The sequence below is a fragment of the Falco cherrug genome, chromosome 4 (genome assembly GCF_023634085.1).
Source record: "Falco cherrug isolate bFalChe1 chromosome 4, bFalChe1.pri, whole genome shotgun sequence".
NCBI lineage: Eukaryota > Metazoa > Chordata > Aves > Falconiformes > Falconidae > Falco > Falco cherrug.
In genome coordinates this window covers 39,468,952-39,489,464 of record NC_073700.1, presented here as the reverse complement: position 1 = coordinate 39,489,464, position 20,513 = coordinate 39,468,952, and the positions used below count along the sequence as shown (strand labels likewise).

At 53.7% G+C, this 20,513-nt stretch overlaps 4 protein-coding genes across 8 annotated transcripts in view; 2 read left to right on the top strand and 2 right to left on the bottom strand.

The window, feature by feature from the left end:
• GTF3C1 (general transcription factor IIIC subunit 1) overlaps positions 1-684 on the top strand; it is a 42,311-nt gene extending 41,627 nt beyond the window's left edge. For both annotated transcript variants that reach the window (XM_055707597.1, XM_055707596.1), the window contains exon 37: positions 288-684. In XM_055707597.1, coding sequence (XP_055563572.1) covers positions 288-509 — 222 coding nt within the window. In that variant the 3' untranslated portion in view covers positions 510-684. The remainder of the gene's footprint in view (positions 1-287) is intronic.
• Positions 685-1,285: 601 nt separating this feature from the next.
• Positions 1,286-2,023, bottom strand: POLR3K (RNA polymerase III subunit K). Its single transcript, XM_055707622.1, has 3 exons — positions 1,892-2,023; positions 1,561-1,648; positions 1,286-1,487 (listed from the first exon to the last, which is right to left on the bottom strand). The coding sequence occupies exons 1-3, from the start codon at positions 2,000-2,002 to the stop codon at positions 1,360-1,362; spliced, it is 327 nt and encodes a 108-aa protein (XP_055563597.1). The 5' UTR covers positions 2,003-2,023; the 3' UTR covers positions 1,286-1,359.
• On the top strand, positions 2,001-5,189 carry SNRNP25 (small nuclear ribonucleoprotein U11/U12 subunit 25). The gene is made up of 6 exons (XM_055707621.1): positions 2,001-2,159; positions 2,255-2,345; positions 2,436-2,541; positions 2,647-2,721; positions 3,883-3,945; positions 4,987-5,189. The coding sequence occupies exons 1-5, from the start codon at positions 2,001-2,003 to the stop codon at positions 3,935-3,937; spliced, it is 486 nt and encodes a 161-aa protein (XP_055563596.1). The 3' UTR covers positions 3,938-3,945; positions 4,987-5,189.
• Positions 5,190-5,320: 131 nt separating this feature from the next.
• RHBDF1 (rhomboid 5 homolog 1) overlaps positions 5,321-20,513 on the bottom strand; it is a 38,131-nt gene continuing 22,938 nt past the window's right edge. For all 4 annotated transcript variants that reach the window (XM_055707602.1, XM_055707598.1, XM_055707600.1 and 1 more), the window contains 15 exons: positions 18,664-18,877; positions 16,677-16,883; positions 15,831-15,953; positions 15,510-15,670; positions 13,025-13,276; positions 12,287-12,398; positions 11,304-11,378; positions 10,560-10,721; positions 10,353-10,453; positions 9,550-9,613; positions 8,998-9,092; positions 7,956-8,031; positions 7,342-7,442; positions 6,921-7,074; positions 5,321-6,079 (listed from right to left, as the gene is read on the bottom strand). In XM_055707602.1, the coding sequence (XP_055563577.1) occupies positions 5,660-6,079; positions 6,921-7,074; positions 7,342-7,442; positions 7,956-8,031; positions 8,998-9,092; positions 9,550-9,613; positions 10,353-10,453; positions 10,560-10,721; positions 11,304-11,378; positions 12,287-12,398; positions 13,025-13,276; positions 15,510-15,670; positions 15,831-15,953; positions 16,677-16,883; positions 18,664-18,877 (2,317 nt within the window). In that variant the 3' untranslated portion in view covers positions 5,321-5,659. The remainder of the gene's footprint in view (positions 6,080-6,920; positions 7,075-7,341; positions 7,443-7,955; positions 8,032-8,997; positions 9,093-9,549; positions 9,614-10,352; positions 10,454-10,559; positions 10,722-11,303; positions 11,379-12,286; positions 12,399-13,024; positions 13,277-15,509; positions 15,671-15,830; positions 15,954-16,676; positions 16,884-18,663; positions 18,878-20,513) is intronic.

Genomic DNA, 20,513 nt, shown 5'->3' with positions numbered 1-20,513 from the left:
TAACTGATCCTAAATGTTGAGATCTGTTGTTGAACGCAGCAGCAGTCAGATGTTAGCTACTGTGCCAAAAGTAACAAACGAGCATATATCCAGCTATGTGAACTTGCTTAGTTGTGCTGCTGCAATCTTTGCCATCCCCATGGTCACCTGAGGGCGCAAACCTGCTTTTAGTATAAATCCTCTAATTTTTCTGAGAGCACTGTAGGTAGAACATCATTCAGCGCATATTTTTTTTTTTTTTTTTGCACCGCAGCTGCTCAAGCTAAAATATGTGAATTTTTCTCCAGGGTCTGGAAACTCTTGGTTGCATCAGACGATTCTACATGAAAAAGCCGTCCTTGGTGTCACTCTTTTCTCAGCCAGTTATAGAAGAACAACTAAATAATCCCAAACTGAGTGAAACCCCAACAGTATACTACGAGCCTACGATAGACTGTACTCTCAGGCTGGGAAGAGTGTTCCCCTGTGAAGTGAATTGGAATAAATGGGTGCAGATTATCCCTGTATAAAAGAGGTAAAGCTAAGTCATGTTGAATTGGTTTAGCCTGTAGGAGTGAGTGTTAATGCAGATTAAATGTTACAATTTGTGCTCCATTGAGTGTTTATGAAGTTATTTATCCTTTTTACTTTTGAGTATGTTGAAAGTGAGAATAAAGCTTGATGTTAAAGCGGGATCAAATATTACTTCTGCCTTAAGTATATTCTCTTTTTACCAATAATTGCTTGTAGAGCATATAGTTCATAGTTTCTGCTTTGTATTACGGTGTTTTCACAGGTCATAGTAAAGGCCCCTTTTTTTCCCCTTCCCCCTAAGGCCACAGCAGGAACACTTTACTGCTGCGTTGCCTTCTGTTCTGCAGCCCAGCCGCTGGCTCTGAGCTAAGGTTTGGTACCTGCTCTTCAGCCAAGTTCCCTTGTGGTCCCTCTGTATTTTAAACACTGGTTGCTCGACATGCGTGGTATCAGTTTATTCTGTGTGCTTTTTCCAGCACCCCTGCACTGCCTGAAATAAGACCCCCACCTTCCCCCCGTGCTGTGGCAGTGGGGAACCACCCCTCCAGGGCTCGGGGCGGGGGGGTGGGGGTGTCAGGTTTGAAAGGAACCACACGGCAGCCGGTGCTTCCACCCAGTGACACTTTATTGCAGGAGAAGGCACCCAGCCCCATCCCGCGGGGCCTGCGCTCCAGGGCCGGCCGCCACCGGCTGCCCCCTTCCTCGGCTTGGAGGGTGAGCGGCCCCCGGGACCCTCACCCCCCCCCTCCCCGGGACCCTCACCCCCCCCCCCCTCCCCGGGACCCTCACCCCCCCCTCCCCGGGACCCTCAGCGCCCCCCGGGCGGCCGGGGCAGGGCCGGGCCCCTCAGTCCCGCCATCGGTGCCCGCACTGCGCATTGCAGCACTTGTAGAAGGTGGTCATGGGCTCGTCGGCCGAGCGCGTCTGGATCTGCATGAAGTAGGCGCGGGGGTGCTCGCACTTGGGGCACGGCTCTGCGGGGCGAAGCACCGTCAGCCCCGGCCCGAACGCCCCGCGCCCCCCCGGCCCGGCCCGGCCCGGCCCTACCTGCGGTGGAGTCCACGTTCTCCCAGGCCGCGGCGCCGCCCAGCACGTCATCCACCTCCTTCAGCCGCGGGTACTTTCTGCTCGTCACCTGCGGGAGGGCTCGGTCAGGCCGGGGAGGCCGCGCTCGGTCAGGGGGGGCCGGGAAGGGCTCGCTCGGACCGGGGAGGGGGAGGCCGGTCGGTCAGGGGAGGGCCCGGTCGGTCGGGGAGGGCTCGGCCAGGGGGAGGCCGCGCTCGGCCGGTCAGGCCGGGGAGGGTTCGGCCAGGACGGGGAAGCCGCCCCCGCCCAGGAGGCCCCGGCCGCCCGCGCCCGCCCCCCGCTGCCCCGGCACCTTCCGCGTAACGTTGCGCACGTAGGGGCAGGTGGTGCAGGCGAAGCGGTGGCAGCGGGGCCCCTCCTCGGCCACCAGCACGTTGCCGCAGGCCGGGCAGAAGAGCAGCATGGCCGGTCCCGCGGCGGCGGCCGCCCCTTCCCCTTCCGGCGGGGCGATGGCGGCGGAGCCCGAGGAGGAGCTGGCGCACGCCGAGGTGCTGGAGCTCTTCCAGGCGGCGCTGGCGCGGCTGGTGCAGGACCCGCTGCTCTGCGACCTCCCGCCGCAGGTGGGGCCGGGGCCGCCGGGGGCCGGGCGGGGGGCGGCGGGGGGCGGCGGGCTCAGGCCCCCCTGGCTCGCCGGCCACGGCCTTGCCGCCCGCAGGTGACGGCTGAGGAGATCGGCTCGCAGGTGGCGCTGGAATACGGGCAGGCCATGACCGTGCGCGTCTGCAAGGCGGACGGCGAGACCATGCGTGAGACGCGGGGCCGGGGGGGGCTCGGGGGGGGCCGGCGGGCCCGGCGCGGCGCTGACAGGGCGTCCCTGTGCCCCCGCTCTCCCCCAGCCGTGGTGGTGGTGCAGAACGCCTCGGTGCTGGAGCTGAAGAAGGCGCTGCGGAGGCACGTCCAGCTGCGGCAGGCGCGGCAGGGGGGCGTCCAGCACCTCAGCTGGTGAGCGGCTCCCGGGGGGCTCTGCCTGCCCGCTCCCCCCGCCGGCAGCACTCCCCGGCGGCCGGCGGGTCCTCCTGCCGCTCCCCCTGAGCCTTCTTCCCCTAGGAAGTACATATGGAGGACGTACCACTTAACCTACGGCGGAGAGAAACTGGCAGACGACAGGAAGAAGCTGAGAGAGTGAGTGCGCGACTGGGGGCTGGAGGGGGCCCGCTGGGGTCCGCACAGCATCTGCGCGGGCTGGGGCTTCTGCCCTGGCCGAGGGAGGCCCTGCCCGGGGCACTGACCGGAGGATGGGACAGGCCCTGCCCTGGCAGAGAGGCCACCAGCAGCGCAGGAGGGTTCCTCAGCCCCAGCCGTCCTGTGCTGGGCACGCTCACCCCATCCCATCGAGGCCCACGGACACGCGTCCTCTTGGCCACCTGCAGAATAGGCTGCGCTTGCTCAGCCTGTACCCGAGGTGTCCTGCAGGGACAAGATAAGTGAGAAAAGGCGTTGAGCGTGAGGGGTGTGGAACGCAGAGATGGCCAGGGATGGTGTCACACACGTGAAGCACATCCATTCATCTCCAGGGAAGGTGGGAGCACTTGGGGAGCAGCTACTTGGCAGAGGATGGGGTTAGGAACCGTTACGTGGTGGAGGGGATCCTCTGGGAGTCATCTAGTCCGACCCTCTGCACAAGCAGGGTCAGCCAGAGCCGGTTGCTGAGGGCTGTGTCCAGCTGGGTTTTGAGCGTCTCTGAGACCGGAGGCTGCACAACCGTTCTAGGGAAGCCTCTTCTGCTGCTCGGTCACCCTCACGGAGGGCCTGGAGCAGCTGAGGTACAGAGGTAGGAAGGAGGATGGAAGAACACTGAGCAAAGAGTAAGTGTGTTGGGCTCTGGACCTGCTCAGCCACCTGTCAGACAATCCAGTAGCACCACTGACAGATGACGCCCATGTTTCCGTGCCCATTCTCGGGGCAGGGAGGCAGGAGATGCTTCTGAGCACTCTGGCTGTTGCATACAGCCATGCTGGGTATGCCAGCCTGTGGGCAGGCCAGCAAGAAAAGGTTTGTGGGAAGTATTAAAAATTTAGCAAGACAGCCCGAATCAACGCTGTCCTTGAAAGACTGCGCCACGAGTGATAGATGTTGCATTAAGGGGGTGTTGCAGTTAAAAAGGCAGTTGATCAGGTGCTGGCAGCATGTCCTACGTAGGCAAGTAAGAATTTTGCCTTGTCCTGCCTTAGAGCACAGCACGGGGTGGTAGGAGTCCATCTCCCCTTGCAAAGGAGGAGGCTGTAGGATTTCAAAGGTTTCAGTTCCTGGGAAACGCGTATAACAGCATAAGTCTCTCTTCAGGTACGGCATCAGAAACCGGGATGAGGTCAGCTTCATAAAGAAGCTTCGAAAGTAACCTGTCAGGTAAGTCCTGAACACCCATTAAGTGCTACCAATTCTTCCTCCTCCCCAGACCTTAGTGTTCAGGCTTATAGCAGCTGGTGTTGCTGCTCCCCGCTGCGTAGCACGCATTTCTGAACGCTGGGTGCTAACTAATCCCGAGGACAGAGGTCTTTGTGCTACAGGCCATTGCCATCACCCAGGTCACTTGGGTCCGTCTGCGTGCCTCAGACTGTCATACCCCACCCCACTCCTAGTGCTCCTGCACCACTCCGAGCACCTGCAGCTAACAGAAAGGTCCCACGGGTGCACTTACGTCAGTGCAAGAAGCAAACACAGCCTGTTTTTGCTGTTCCACAGTGGGTGGATGTTGAGCTATTTCTCTCAGTTACTGCAGGCTGTAAGGATTTAGGAAAAGGGGACCTCAGCTTACATATCCTGTAGGTTTTGACTCCCAGTTTCTCCATTTTCCAGTTTATAGAAACTTGTGTTCAATGGATTCATTGTTCGCAGAAGACAGGCCACACCACTAGACAACTTTTAGTCATGATATTTCTGTGCAGCTGATGCATTTAAGAACACTTCCAGCACAGGAAGCACTAGTACCGTGTATAGTTACCTGTTTGTAACCTGTGTTGACATAATTCTGGTATTATATTGCTATTTTTAGAAAGTCGTAAACATAAACACAAGATGTGGCCAAGTACTCTCAAGCTTAAATTTATGTCTGCTTCCCCTCCACACCCGAAAACACAATTGCAGTGGCTGGAGAGCAGTGGTGGTAGCAGCTTTTCCATACTTGGGTTTTTGTTTTGGCTCCAGCTAGCTGGGTTAGAAACTGTTGCTTTGAACAGTAACTTTTTTCCCCCCTCTTTCTTTCAACATTGCAACACGCAGCGTAAGGAGATGGGTGCTGGACCACAGGCCAGCGGCCCCCTGGTGTCAGTGACCAGCAGTCCCCAACGGCACTGGCTGATCCCCCTGGGCTTTCTAAGCAGGGTGGGCTGGTGCTGAGAGCCCGGCCTGCAGGAACTGTTGTCACTGCCAAATTATTTTCTTTAACAGAGAGAGCAGAAAATCCAGCCCTACCAAAACCAGACTGTGGATTCAGCACTTTCCTGGTGGAAGAGGTTGTACCATTTCAAAGAGAAACGCTCTCCAGTTGAATGGACATTCTCACGTGTTTTTTGCAGTTGCTGTTTGAAACATCCGCCTCTGAGCTGTGTGTGGAATGCCCTTTCAGTGATTAAAGAGAACCTTTTGTTTTCTGAGGCTTTCAAGGCCCTTATTTCCAGGTACAAATCTGTGTCTGACCGTTTTGGGTGCTAGAAAAGTATTGATTCTACCGGTATGTGAAACAGCACAGGGGAGATAAAGTAACAAACGTAGGCACACACTATGCAGAACAATTAACAGTAGCTAAAACGCTACCTTACCATTTAATCACCACCTTAGCAGTAGTAAACAACTCTGGTTAAAAATGTAGTATTGAAACTAGTGTAATAAAAATAATGGCAGCAGAAAAGGTTCAATACAATTGAACAAGGCACAAACGTTCTGTATTCAGAGTCTTCTGGGATAAGGCAAAACATGCCAAGTGCTAAGGAGACAGTTTAAATTAACCACGGGCAAGGTTAGAAGTGTCATTGGATTAGAGGCTTTGTCCACATGGAACTGGCACAGCAAACGCAAAGACAGTCCATCTCCAGTGCCTGCTCGAGAAGCCAGTCTTTGCCTTTCAGTGGAGCTGTGCGTCCAGGTCGTATTTCTCGCAGAATTTGTCTGTGAATGGTATACAAGTAAGGAACTCGCACCACTCGCACTTGATGGGGTAGAAATAGAACAGAATAACAAGTCCTGAGAAGAGTGCGATGAAGATGAGCTGGAAAACTATAATTTGGCATCGCTTCCTATATAAATCAAACTTCCCAAAGCTAATGTAGGGCAGGAAGGCAAAGGAGAGGAAGAATCCGCTGATAAATCCTGAAATGTGAGCAAAATTATCAATCCAAGGCAGGAGGCCAAAGGCAAAAAGAAAGAGCACCACAGCCAGCAGCTTGAAGAAAGCCCTCCATGGGCGTGCCAGGATTTGCCAACTCTGGAAGAGCTCCACAAAGAGACAGGCCAGAATCCCAAACTGGGATCCTGCAGGGCCAACCTGCAGAAGAAGAGCATTACAGGTAATGTCAGACACGTGCCACCTGCCTGGCCTCTGCAGCCAGCTCCAGGCGTTGCAGTCGCGTGTTACTCAACTCATCGTTCAGTGTTTCTGGGGGAAAAAGATGCCGCAGCCTGCAACTTCATCCTTACAATGGGGTTCCTAGAGTAAAGGGGCCTGGTTTGATTTAGGATCAAGGTAGGCGTGAGGCCAGCAAGCACCAGAACAGACTTTATATTTAAGGAGGACAGATCTGGTTTTAGTCACCAGAGGGGAGAAGCCTTTGAAGGCAGTCTGGCTCCCCCCACGCGCCGTGTGCTTTTCCTTATTGAAGGACCTGGAAGACAGTCCTCCAGGTCCTGCCATGCAGCCTTCTGAAGTGAAGCTGGACAGTCACATCCGACTTACCCAGCTGTGGCATGTGGACGGGGCCAGTCCTGTCAGGCTGTGGGGAAGGTGAGCTCTGTTCTTTGCCCCTCTCCCGCCCACCACTCACATGCAGAGGGTCTCTGGCACCAGCTGCAGCTCTCAATTCCCACCCTGCCAGGGGCCTCTCTTACCCGTGGCCGGACAAACCCCCCACTCATTACAGGAGGCAGCCTTCTTACTGCAGCCAGACCGGGCCGCTCAGTTGGAAAGCCCAGGGTACGCGGGGGGGTGTTACTGCTCAGCAGCTAGGTGATGGTGTGGTGCCATCTTCTAGCTACAAATCGGCACAAGGCACATGCTGCAGAGATGAGCCCAGCTCTGGTGTCTCTGCCTCTGCCAGAGAGGCACAGGGATACAGAGAAGGCTTGTGTTTGGGGCAAGTTACCAGGACCCTAGTCTGCAGGAGACCCACCTCTGCTCTGTAGGGTAGAAATATTGCACTGGCAAGGTTCCCAGTGATGCCACTGAGAAGGTAGATGATAGAGATGCGATGCCATCCTGCCAGCTTCTCTAGGTCCCGCAGGATCGTCATTTGGAAACAGACCGAAACCAGACAGTGCAGGATCCTGCCAAGTTGAGAGTACAGGAGCTGAAGCAGCAGCCCCTGAAGTCACCACTGTGCTTGTGTTCTTCGCTGAGACTTGCTGAGAGCTCCTGGTCTGGCCTCACCCATGCCTCTAATATCCCTCTCAGAAAGTGGTAAACTTCAGCAAGAACATCAGCTCAGCACCCCCGTATCCCCCAGGGAAGGGACAGCCAGAACAGGCCTCACCGCAGTCCCAGGGTTCAGGGTTCCCCCACCCAGCCAGTGGAAGTCGTACACCTGTGCTCACCCAGCATGGAGGAAAAGCGAGAGCCAGAGGCGGTAGAACTGGTCAGGGACTTCTGGATTTAGGAAAGGAAGGAGTCCACAGACATCATCCATGCAGTGCACCTAGGGCAGAAGTGGGGTGGTGAGGTGCAGCAGCCAGCACGGCCCTTTACCGAGGCCAGGGCAGACTGCCATCGGCTCTGGAAGAGGGGCTCTCCTGCCTCGCCTGTGCTCTATCAAGTCCCAACTCGTTTCCAACACCAAGTTACACGTGACCCCACCCATTCCCTCTGGCAGCTTTATGCCCTCACTCTTCACCCCAACACACCACAACTGAGACATCCACACTTGCTCACCAGTGGAGCAGGAAGGTTGCATTCCCCACTGCTTCCACAGTGGCCCCGTGCTGGGCTTTCACAGCTGCCAGCACAAGCCCTGAACTGGCCTCCAAAGAGGGACAGACGCAGCCAGCTCTGCCACTACAGTTGGGATCAGCAACTTCCCCCCGGGCTCAGGGTGGGACAGGACACAAGACTCCTACCTACACTGCAGCACAGCTGCCCCCAGATCTTGCCAAGCTGCTAAGAGGAACAGGAGGGAGAAGGGCAGCCACACAACCCCCCGCTGCGCACTCACCTGAGAGCAGAGTGTCGCCTCCTCATGGAAATAGCCCCGCATAAACTCACAATACTCCCGGGAGGTTATTTCACACCTGGAGGAAGCACAAGTAATCAAAATTAGGAACAAGTCACACGTGGAAGGTGCAACAGGCCATCCTGTGCACTCCTGGGCCACCCACCCGCCCCGTCCCATCCCAAGTCTGCCTCTGAGAACCGCTACCTTCAGCTGCCCCTGAAGTGCTGTAGCGTCTCTGCAACAGATGCACGAACACGTTCCCATCAGCGCCACTCTCCATACACCCCTCTTGCCTCTCTCCCACAGGCAAGCTTGTGTCACCTCCACAGACTAACACCCTGCACACAGGGGTTCCAAACCAGGTGCTAAAGCTGAGCTGTTAACAGCTGAGGAAGAGCCACCAAGCTTGGGGAAGCTGCCTCTCTGGGCTTGGGGAGCTCTTGCGCCTCTGCAGCTGAGTGGAAAGGGGGGGCTAGGCCAAGAGCATCCTGGTCAGGACTTTCAGGGACAGAGAAACTCCTTGGGGCAGCACTGATTTTTCTCCCTAGCAGGCAAAGCCAGGCCCAAGCACTAGGTAACTACTCGAGCTGAGGAGCAACGTGAGGAAGAACAGCATCTTCCTCCTTGGCAAACACAGAGCAGGTGGTTTCCTGACATCTCCTTGAGCGCCCAGAGACTCCAGGCTGGGGCTAATGTAGCCTGCCAGGACCAAGCTGGCCATTCCCAGGGAAAAGCGCAGAACTCCCCAGCAGAAGTATTTAACCCCTTGGGATCTGAGTCCCTCCAAACTGCAGGACCAGTTGAGCAAGATACCCTGCCGCACCGAAGACTCAGGCTGGCTGTTATCTCCTGCTCATCCCAGAGTCCTGCTCCGTCTGGGAGACCTGTCATGGCTCCCTGTCCAACTCCGCTTCCCAGCAGGGCTCTGGGCTGCATGTGGGAAGGACAAGGAGGACAAATGGCTGTGTCAACAACCTGAAAAGGCCTCCCCATGTCTCACCCCAATACCCAGCCCCTCTCCACACAGGTAAAAATTCATTACCTTCCTTTGGTCCCAATGCAGCAGGGCCGGCCCGTAATCACACAGTCCATGTGAAGGTGGTTGGTGTAATTCCCAGCACTGTTTTTTGTGCAGATCTGCAAAACAACAACAGGCTGCAAGTCAGACAGCCGTGGCTCTGCCTGCTGCCTGGGTAAAGTCGAAACAGCCCCCTGGGAAGCAACCAGTCTCACAGACATGGGCCTCCCAAGGTCTCCCTCTGACAGCAGAAAGGTGCTTGCTGCCTGAGCCTCCACCAACACCTCTCCGACAAGGAATGAGAGCAGCGCCGAGGCCGAGTCGGTCTCCATCATGCTGTTTACCCTGGCAGGGCCCAGGGCTTTAGTTGGCACAGGGCAACTTTTGTCGGTGGAGGGTGTTGAGCCTTGGCTAGACAAAGCTATGGCTGCCCTGATCTGCTACTTGTCACAATAAGCAGGTGCCGGCGCCAGAGGTTCTGCCCTTCCACCATACACAGCTGTGGCTCTGCACAATGAGATGCCAATGCCATATTCCAGCTGCCCGTACAGGCTCTGTGCCACGGGCAATGCTCACCGGCCATTTGGTGATGTCATCTGGCCACTCATGCGGCTCCATCGAGGCTGGCTGCTCACACACCCTGCAGCAACAGAATGCAGAGAGCAGCCTGAGAAACAGCTTTCCCCAGCACCGGGCAGGACCCCCCAGGGAGCCATCACGCTGTCCCTGCCCCCAGGCTGTGACCCCACAGCTCTCCTCTGTCCCTGGCAAGGGGCTGATGACAGGCTATGCCAGATCAGCCAAGGCTGTGCTGATCAAAGCCACAACCTCCTTCAGCGAGCACAGATCACCTTCAGCATGAAGGCAGCGGCTCAAGAGCACACAGCTGCCCAGCAACTCACTGGCTCCCTTCCAGGTGGGCACAACCCCAAAGGTGGGCATTCAGCGGGTCTCAGCTCTACATCAGCCCATGGTGACTGAGGGCAAGGGTGTGCCATGGCACCCAGCAGCTGGCAGGGCTCTGGGGCAGAGGTGTGCTGGGAACGTGACTGCTGTACCCCAAGAAGGGAGCTTGTTCAGGGAGCAGGTGAGGAGGAAGAGGAGAGGGATGAGGAAGCTCACAATAGGCCACTGTGCAGGTGGGCAGCCAACAACAGTGGAGACTACAGGCAAGCAGAAATATGATCAGAGCTCTGCCTAAGCCTCCTCCACAGCCACGGGGGCAGGCAGGGACTTCGCTGCCCCCATGTCTCTTGGTCTGCAAAGCAGCCACTGTCCCACCCAGCAATCAGCCGGCCTGGCACTCCACATCTCTCTGACTCTGCTGTCACAGCAGCCCTGACCCCTCCAGGATGGCAGCTGGGCTAGGCAGGACCTACCTGGGGTCCTGATGACAAACAGACCCAAACTGTCTCTTGCTTCCTGCCAGCATTGGTGTGCTGGGGTGATGGGGCCACTTCACCCACACAGCCAGCGTGGACTGCAGGAGAAAGGAGAGGTGTCACCATGAAGCCCAGGGTGGGAGAAGCAGAACAGAAGTGGCCCTGAGCCTGCAGGGACAGCACAAAAGGGGCCACCGCACTCACCGAGCACTCCTCCTCCGAGGTCTGCACGCAGCCTGACTTGTCATTCCGCACGCAGCAAGCCGAGTGCTTCTCCTTCTCTCGCTTGGCACTGATGAAGCTGTGCACTTGCTGGTCCTGCCTCATGCATGGTGAGAACTTGGCCCCTAGGTGGATCAGCGCCTCCTGGCAGAGATGGAAACACTCAGCTCAGCCAAGGGGCAGGCAATGATGGCCTGGGGCTGAGCAGGCTGGGGGAACTGCAAGGGATACCCCTGTCAAGGCTCCACAGAGCATGGACAAGTCCTGCATGACGAAGCCCAACACACATCAGGCATACTTCCAATACTTGCTTTGAAGAAGGTAAGCCCAGAACAAAAGTTCAGGAATTTCCTTGCCTACAGCTCCAGAAAGGCCAGCACTGTGGCCAGGAAACAAAACTCTTGGGGCATAACAGCCTTTCCCAGGGGGAAGAGCATCAAGAAAGCTGTCACACACTACACAACTCTCTAACCCCATGCTTGGCTTCGTAAGCACAGGGTGCAAAGCAGAAGTGACAAGGTCCATCCCAGCCCCTTCTGCAGGGTGGTTGGGGCTCGGCACACGGCTGCGCCCTGCCAGTGAGGGCAGGGCCCCATGGGGGGTCCAACCAATACCAGCTGCCTGCACCAAGCTCCAGGCAGCAGAGGGCTCCAGTCCTCCGAGTGGCACGGCTGCAGCACAGGGTTCCCCATCAGCCCACCAGCAGTCCCAGCCAACAGCACTCACTGAGCTGGGGCCAATCCAGAAGTTTTCCTGCTGAACGTATTTGACGTTTTCATAAACCCCTCTGTTTCGCAAGACCTGCAAGGAGGGAAAGCAAGAGCCCCATGAGATCGTGTCCACAGGGTCAGCAGGGCAAGCAGCAGCGGCTGGTGAAAACAGCACCTAGGACGAACAGAAATCCCCATAGCTGGTGACTGGGCACACCATCCTCTCAAACTGGTCTTTTGCAGGATCACAGGTAAACCCCCATCAAGGCGCGGGCATCTTCATCTTAAGATTTCATTTAAAATGTCTATTGCCAGCTACTTCAACTTTCAAGAAATCCCAGGGCCTGGAGACCTGGGAGTGGCTTGACAGCCTGCAAAAAGCTTCACACAGGTCTGAAGCATAAGCAGCACCTGCCGGCAGCATAGGCCCAGGTGCTGGTGACAGCGCTCTGAAGCCCGTCAGACACATAGGTGAGAAGCTCCCCAGGGCAGCCCCTGCATGAAGCTGGGATATGGCTGCAGAAACATGTTCCCCAGAGACCTTTAACAGGCAGAAAGGCTACAAACAGCTTCAAGATCAGCTCTCAGACACATCAGTTTTGCAGAAGCAAAATCCTGCAGCTATTGTGAAAACTCAACTCAGGTTTGAAATATTTCCCTGCCATGAACATCCTCCTGGTCTCCACCAGGAGGGGAACCAGTTGTTTGAAAGGGCTCCCAGCACAGACACAAGCAGAGCCTGCAAAGCATCCACCATGCTTTGTGCCGGATAGAGTTTGATGTCAAGAACAATGCGGCTGCAGGAGGTACAGAAGGCAGAAAGGCAGCATTGAGGACTCGCAAAGATGCTGCAGGCAGCCCCCCAAGGCTGGACACCCAGTGTCCAGCCATCAAGGCCCTCAGGCAAGTAGCCAGTATGCTGAAGACTAGGACACAAATGCCAGCAACCAAAGGCTGAGACACAATCACACTCGAGGCAAGTCAGGGGGATTTACTTACTGAATCAACCGTTTCATGTTGTGAGAACCCCACAGGGGCAATGCCGTAGATGCACACAGCAAGGATGGTGATGAGCGAATGCACAAAGGTGACCCAGTAAGTGAAGAAGGGCCTGGATGGAGGGAAAGGGAAAAGATGAGAGACGGAAACCCAGGCATATTACATCTACTCACAGAACGCAGGAGAAAAGCTGATTTTTTCTCCAAGAACCTTGGCAGAATCTAGGGTACAGGGCCAGGATGACCTAGAGATTGGGTCAAGATGGAAGGCAATGACCTAAGGTCTTGCTGGCAGACAGATCCTGTTTACTCTGACTCCTTCATTGCACTGGGCAAGCCACACTTTCCCAAGAAAACATCCATGAGAACACAAAAGGCTGAGGCCAAAATGTGCTGTGTGTCTGAAATAATGACTTTAGGGGAATGATCAGAGGCAGGGATACCTGAGCCTTCCTGTTCATCACAGGACAGTGGTGGTGGTGTAGAGATCTGCAATTCCTCCAGGTAGCAGAGATACAGAAACCCAAAGCAACGTGAGGAGCAGGATGAGCTCCCAGTGCATGGTGACAGGCTGCTGTCTGCCACAGTTCGCACTGTACTTCAGGGATAACGACTGGGGGCGGCTTAGCAGCAGGATTCACTCAATGACCTCGAGGCAGTGACCTGAGCTGCCAAGCGGCAACAGCAATCACTCACTCGGTAGTTTTGTTGCTGTCCCTTCTATGACTGCAGCTCTCACCTGTGATCATCCATGTCTTCAATCTGCCGCTTGACATAGCTGTCGATGCGCTTGCGGTATGTACGGTTCGTCAGCTTCCCCACCATACCCAGGCCATACGGCCTCTTCTCCTTGGCGAAGAGCTTCCTCACAGGGACCGCGATGCGCTGGCCACGCTTCTGTGGGCTGACACTCACCACCTCCTGCCGCAAGCGGACCTTGGGTTGTGCCAGAGCCCCATCCTTTTGTTTCCTCCAGCCTCGCTCCAGTGGGCTGAAATAAAAAGCAGGACAGCAATGGTTTCCTTCTGCATGGCACAGCAACAGGGACCAGATGTCCCCTGGTCTTTGGTGGCAGCAGGCCCTCTCTCTGTCTCACCACAGCTGGGCTTAGCAGCAGCTGATGGCAGACAAGTGGAAGATGTATTTCAAAGGGTTAAGCACCACCAGTTGATGAAAGTGCAGGACTACATGCAGGAGGTGGCACAAGGTGCCAAGCTAAGCCCCACTGATGAGGAGCTCTCAAGGCTTTAAAAAAAATGTTTCAGCAGCAGACTGAAATGCCAGGCACATCTAAAGCCTCACGCACATCTACTTCCTCCTTTACTTCATTCCTTCTACTCTACTCTCTACTAAGAAATGGAAGTGTAGTCTAGCCCAGCAGTGGAAATCCCCACCCTTAAAGCATGTCACTCTCATCTGACTGGCAAGTCAAACCCCCATGCCCACCAAATCACACAGAGGAGAAAAGCAGGAATACAAGCAGCTTCCCAGACAGAGAAAGTGACACTGTCACATGCTGCAAGCTGTGACAGTTATCTCTCACAATCTGTCTTCCATTCCTCCCTTTATTTGCACCAATGCATGCATTTTTGGGGAGAACAACAAAACCAGGCTTCAACACCACAATAAAAATCCCAAGCATCACTGTCTAAAGGAAGGCTTTTTTTACCAAAGTAAGAGTATGTGGTGAACATTGCGCAAGCTACTGCTGAACAACAGCACATGCTTTGTAAGTCTCCATCATATTCAGATGGTTTTGTATTTCTTTGCTCTTAAACAGCAGTCTGGAGGTGAGGACTGCAGCATTCAGACCCTAAGCAAAAAGAAAAAACCCTACCTACCATTTCACCCTTGCTCACTGCCTAGCACATGTCCCTCACATGTGCTCTAGTCTAGTTTACCCCCTCTGGCTTCCTAAATGATCGCTCCTGCACAAAGGCAATGGTTGTCAGAAGCGGTCAGAGAATTAACTTTTTCCTGAAAGATCACCAGAGCATCTTGGAAAGATCATGACAGCTCTGAAATATGGACAAGCAACAGAATGAGGGAGAATCTGAACCTCTTTAACCAAATACACTGCTGTGAAACTTCAGCTATTTTCAGTATTGCACCTTGCAGAAGATGCATTTTTGTAAAGCTGAAAGTCCCAGCTTCCCCTTGGGAAGTCCTTCTTCAACAGAAAGTGCAGATTCCACTGCAGCCTGCTCTTGCCCCAAGAGTTCAAGTAGTTTCTGTGTTAGGGATGTGCTGTTTCCCAGTATTTTCAGTGCTGAGCTATCAGCCTGTGCCAAAATAAACACCTGACCACCTAAAAGGACACCCGACTATGATTCTGATAACAGTTCTCTGAAGTGTGAAGGAAATCTATTTTCCTCCATAAATAAAACTATTTAAGGAGATCCAAATGGAGCCAAGAAGTCTAAAACTGTCTCAGAGGAGTGACAACAAACTCCCACCATTTGCTGCTTCCACTTATATTAAGACTGAGTCAAGTTCTTGGAAACACTTAAAGGGAAAGTGCCAACACAGCAAGATGGGCCGAGAGTAGCAGAACCACAACAAGGACCTCCCTGTCTGCTCCATGTTCACACCCAGGAGAGCTCTCTTGCCGGGGTGAGCTGCCAGCTAAGCTAGAGCTGACTCGGAAACGACACAGAGCAATTACTCAGTACCAGTTACTCAGGTGGAAAAAATCTAGGCATACAGTACAGTACCACCCACATATTTGTAGGGCTCTCACCATCAATGCCACACCTTTCTCTCATTTCAAGTGAGGAATGTAGCCCAGCTTGACACTCAGCAATGCTTCACACTGCTCCTTGGAGCAGGACAACAGTTCCTGGTGACTGTAGCAATGGCAACAGTCTTCTCGTCTTTGCTACATTCTCCATAGCCAAAGGCTGGATGCCCAGCACCCTCACAGCTGATCTAAAATGTCTTTTGTTTCCTCAAGGCACGATACAGGCTCCAAAACACACCACATGAGGCTAAAAGTTGCTGGAGAGACTGCAGAGGTGGGCTCAGAGTCATCCTTTCACATGCACAGGTAGCTGGGGCAGGAGGTCTTAAGCTGGGTTTAAAGAAACCCCATCACTGCACTGCTCTGAGCTCTGCACCAAGCACACACAGCACTCAGATCCCAGCTTCCTCCATGCAGGACATCCCACTCTGAATGGGTTGGCCACCACATGTCAGGCTTTGGCAGCTTCCAGGAAGATACTCACAGTAGCAAGTGGCTTCTTTCAAGCTCGTTTTTGTCCAAGGCACCTCCTGTGAGATCTGTCTGATCCAGAGGTTTCACCTCAGCATCTTTGATTGCAGCTTCTGATGGCGACTCGAACACTTCATCTGGATAAGTAGAGAGCTCCTCATGAAGGACTCCTTCCTGGGCAGAGAAACAGAAGTCCCATCAGAAGAAGCCAGCATCGCATTTGAGACACCAGCCCTGGCAGAAAGCAGTGCCACTCTCTGCAACACAGTCCTGCCAGACCTAGAGTCTCGCACTGCCTCTGGGGCCAGTACCATGCCACAGGTCTGCCCCTCACCCGAGCAAAGAAAGAAGTGTCAAGCTCATCTGGAAAATCCACCGTGTCCTCCTCCAGGAAACTTGCTGGGGTGAAGCTGCGCCGCTGAGCTCTCCTCAGAGTGCTGTCCTTCACAGAGCGCCCCTGTAGCCAAAGAAAGTGGCATCGAGTCACTGCCAGAAACCTGAACCCCAGGCACATGCAGGGCCACCCCAGTCAGTGCACAAAGAGCCTAAGTGCTGAGCTGGTTCACACTCGTGTACGGAGCAGAGCAGACCTGCTGATGTGCGATGCCTTCCTGGTGAGACTCACAGGTGCTACCCACGTTGCAATCCACAGTGCCCACCTTCCCTGCAGGTGAGGCTTGCAACATGCTCCTCTACCTTGTATTGTACAGTGTGACTGGCCAAACCACAGCGATGGGTGGTACTGAACACAGCAAAAAAGGTCACTGGGCCCAGGAAAGCAGACACGTGGCAGGATGAAGAGACTTGCATAGTAAGAGCCTCAGGCACTTCTGCTCTTCCATGACTTTCTGACCAGGTGCAGATGGACCGCCCAGAGGTCCAGGCAGGCTGAACTGGACCTGCTGGAATGCTCTGAGGATGCTGGCTGTGAGAATCAAAACCCCCAGGCCAATAAAGGGAAAGCAAGACCTGTACCAAAACCTAGCCATCATCCCTGCTTCTCGCAAATTCTGCCTCCTAGACATATGGCTGAAACAGAACAGGAGATGGCTTGATTTCTTCCCCTCTACCACTGCTCTTTTCCTATCCTCTCTGCTCAGCAGCTCCTTCCATCACCCTTCTCTCAGGGCAGAGCCCCATGCTGCTGCCAGACTGATCCCTGCCCTCCCACAGACAGTACCTTCACCAAAGCCGCAGCTGCTCGGAAACTCATTTTGGCAACAGACTCCCGTTTCCGCCGTCGTGGGAGGCGATTGAACCCTGAGCGCGAGCTGGTGAAAGAGCAGAGCGACGTGGCACCCGGTGTGATCGGTGTGTGCGGGATGCTGCAGCCATCATTGTCGTCAGCCATACGGAAGGCTCGGCCACGGGCCAAAGGGTCTATGATCTGCCGAGAGAAGGAGTCCATCAGTTCACTCACCCCCAAACGCCTCCCTGCCAAGCCCACCTCCCTCCAAGCAAACATCCTGAGACCATGACAGTGGCCTGGCCCCTGGGATTGCCCAAGAACCAGGCTGGATGAACCAACAAACAATTCCACAATAGTAATATGGAATAACTTGTTGCAAGCTAAGCCCTAGCTGTAAGCCTCAAACCTAGTCCTCAAACCTCTCCCCCAGACTCTTTTTTTTTTTGCTTCTTTTCTTTTTTCTTTTATTGGTATTGACTATTTTCACGCAGAACATTTCTCATGTTCACACGAGACATCAAACCTCCTTCAGCCCTTCCTGACCTCTTGGTTTAATTCATCTCCTGAGCCAGTGAGTTCTACAGAGAACATGGTGTCTGAATAGGAGTTTGAGAAATCCCTGAAAACAGCCATGCTTTTTCTCCAGCTAGTTTCCTTTCTGATACTGGGCAGCCCAGGACATAAACAGTACCCTGTTGAAGCTTAACTGTATATTTACATCTGCTTCCATTAATGAAGCTGTAACAGCTGGAAAAAGCAGGCAAGCTTCCAGGAGCTGCAAGCCCTTCTTTGGGACTCTTCAGGCCAAAGCTCTCACTTCTTCCAAACATACGAATCAACCTAATGAAAATATTGCCTTCAGCTACAAACCTTGCCTCTGTCCTTACATCATCACAGCTGTGGTTTCCATAAGACTTCTATGCTTTAAGCTAATGTTTTATGAGCTTTTTTTAATCCACAGTTGCACACTCAACTGGAAGCCTTATGGGCTTACACCTACTGATACCATGTTCTGATTTAATGTAGCCTGCATAGAGCCCAACAATATTTCTGAGTCTCCTGTGACCAAAGACTAACTGCAAGGCACTTCAGCTAGTAAAAAAACAGGAAAGAGCATAAGTGAAACATGATTGAAAGATGCACACTATTCTCCTCTGCTTCAGTACATAGCCAGGCTTCAGGTCACAGACTAGCCTGCTTTGGAAGGAATCAGTTTCCCCACTTGCCCAGGTTGCAGCGGTGATCACTAATGGCCAGTAATCAACCACATCGATTACTACCTCTGAATGGAGCAAAAAGAAGAGCTGGGATATTGCGGGTTAGTTCTGCAGTGCTGGTAACTGGATGTGCTTGATTGGGTCTTGTCCCATGGGGTCACGCTTGAAGGCAGCAAGTAGGCGGCTACCAGATGCCCTTTGCAGGCACTCAAAACTACTTCTGAGGACCCATGAGCAGAGTTGCAGTACTGCTGATGCAAGAGACACTTCTCAAAGTCCCCATACATAACCAGGTTTCTATGAGGACAGAAGCTGTGCCACTGCCCGCATTCTGTTTGGGACAAGGATCCGCTAGCCAAGTGTCCTGCGTGATACCAGGCCTGTTACTGCGTACTGGGGTCCAGGATACTGGCTACTCTGTGTACAGCAGAATTTTGTCCTTGAAAAATGGGAGCAAAAAGCCCAACCTGAGAGCCCTTGGACATGCTGCAGACACCTAATCATCACCATAACCATAACATGACAAACATGGCTCTGAGTCTATCACCGAAACAGCTGAGGGATCTCAGGCAATGAGACCGGAGAGAGGCTGCTGAAGTAGGGAGTCTGCCAAGCTGTATCTGAGACTTGCAAGTGTCTGAGCATGGAGCCCAGGCATGTTCAGGCAGAACTAAACCCACAGATAGGTCACAGCTGCCAAAGTGGTAAAGACACTGTGCAGGAAACTCACAATGGCCTTGACTCTGTCCCAGGTTACTCACTTTTTGCATGCCCAGCTGGCAGGGTCCGACATAGAGCGGAGGAGGAGTCTCTGTGCTTGTTAGAGAAATATTGTCCTGACTGGGCAAGTCCATTTCCCGGATGACCTGAGGCTTCAGCTTCCCATACCGCAGGCTGCAGTGGCGGAGGCTCTTTCTCTGCCATTTCTGAGTAGCGTCGCTGTCTTTGCTCACCCCAAACCAGTCCGCTGTGCCCCTGAAAGATGCCAGCATACAAGTGCAAAGAAGCATTATGTTTGCTTGTACTATGCACATGAAAAGACAAAACCCCTGGTGGTCACTTCCAGCCCACCCTGATTCAAAGACAGGCAGAACTCTTCCCCACGAGCATCTCACAGCCTGTCCTCAGCTGGTTTTAGCAACCTGACAGATGCTGGCCAGAAATGTTCAACCATCAGCAACATTCTGGCCCTTAAGACAGAAGCAAAATGACAGAGGAGATTCACCGTGTATAAAGGACAGTTTGTCCTGAGTTTTTCTAAAAAGAAAGAGATGGAACAGAAATTCAGAAATAACTTGAGGAAAGTTGGGGTTTTTTTTCCTTTAAAAACCATCTATTGAAAACACTTACCATCTTCAGGCCAGCTCTAGATCCCCATTGTGGGATAGTTTCACGGCTCTGTTGCTTCTCCCAAGAGCCACCAGAATTCACTGTTCTCTCCCAGCCTCTCCCCACACTCCCAGGATACCCCTAACTTCTCCATCTCATGCTGCAGGATTTCTATCCTCCTCAAAGGTAACATTAATGGCAAACATTTGCTGTGGTCCTGAGCGCTGCTAAAGCACAGCAGTTTTAAGCTGCTCGTTGCAGAGGTAGGAGCACAAGGCTGCAGCCACAAGGTAGGTTTGCTGCCAAGTGGCTGCTGTCACAGAAGAGCAGTGGATCAGAAGCAAAATCCCAAGGAAGATGGAGATGGATCAGGATAAGTCAGACTAACAACCTACTTCAAATGCTGCAGGACAGCTGGTACCCTAAACCTACAAAGATCATCGTAGCCCTGCCAAGCCTTTCCCACTGTGGCTGATCCTTCCTCAGAAGATGACAAGCTGTGTCAGCCTATAGCTGTCTGGCCCACGTGCTGAAACCTGAAAGTCCTTCCAAGCCAAACCCAAAAACCTGGCCTCAGACCTCCTGCTCAGGGACAGGATTTCCAGCTGCTGAGAAGCAAGACCTCACAGATCACTAAGGGAGTATTAAAACATACACTGGAGTAAAGGCTAAGTTAAATCTAGAATTAGGTCACATGGGGAAACTCTCCAGTGCACTGGAGACAGGAAACTAGTCCTGTGTTTTGCACCTTACCGAGCAAAAATACCATCAATGAACAGGTGAAGGTGTCCAGCCACAATGTAAAAAGATGTGAATTTAGAACCCACAGCCTTTCCAGCTAAAGCCTCCAGATGCAAACAACCACACATTGCCCTCACCTTCCCTGTTCTCCCAGCAATCCAGAACAGACTTTTCAGCAGGCATGAGGTCACGTGGCACCACTGCTAGACCTTACCTGACCTCACTGACCCAGATGTCTCCAAATGCCTCAGCAAGTCAACAGCGGCCAGACCTCAGAGATGGGGCTACGTGCATGTCTGAGAGCACTGCTCTGCTCCCATGGACCCACACCTCAGATGCTCTTGTCAGAGCAATCTTCATCTCTGTTCAGAGCAGATGGGCCTAGGGTCAGCACCTGGCCTGACAGACCCAAACCAAGCCTATAGCACAGAGGGTAACACTCTGGCCATGCAGATGCACAACACGCACCATAAAAGTCTTCTAATTCAGAGAGCTTCTTCATAGACCACTGTAACCAATACTCCAACACCAAGGTGACCTT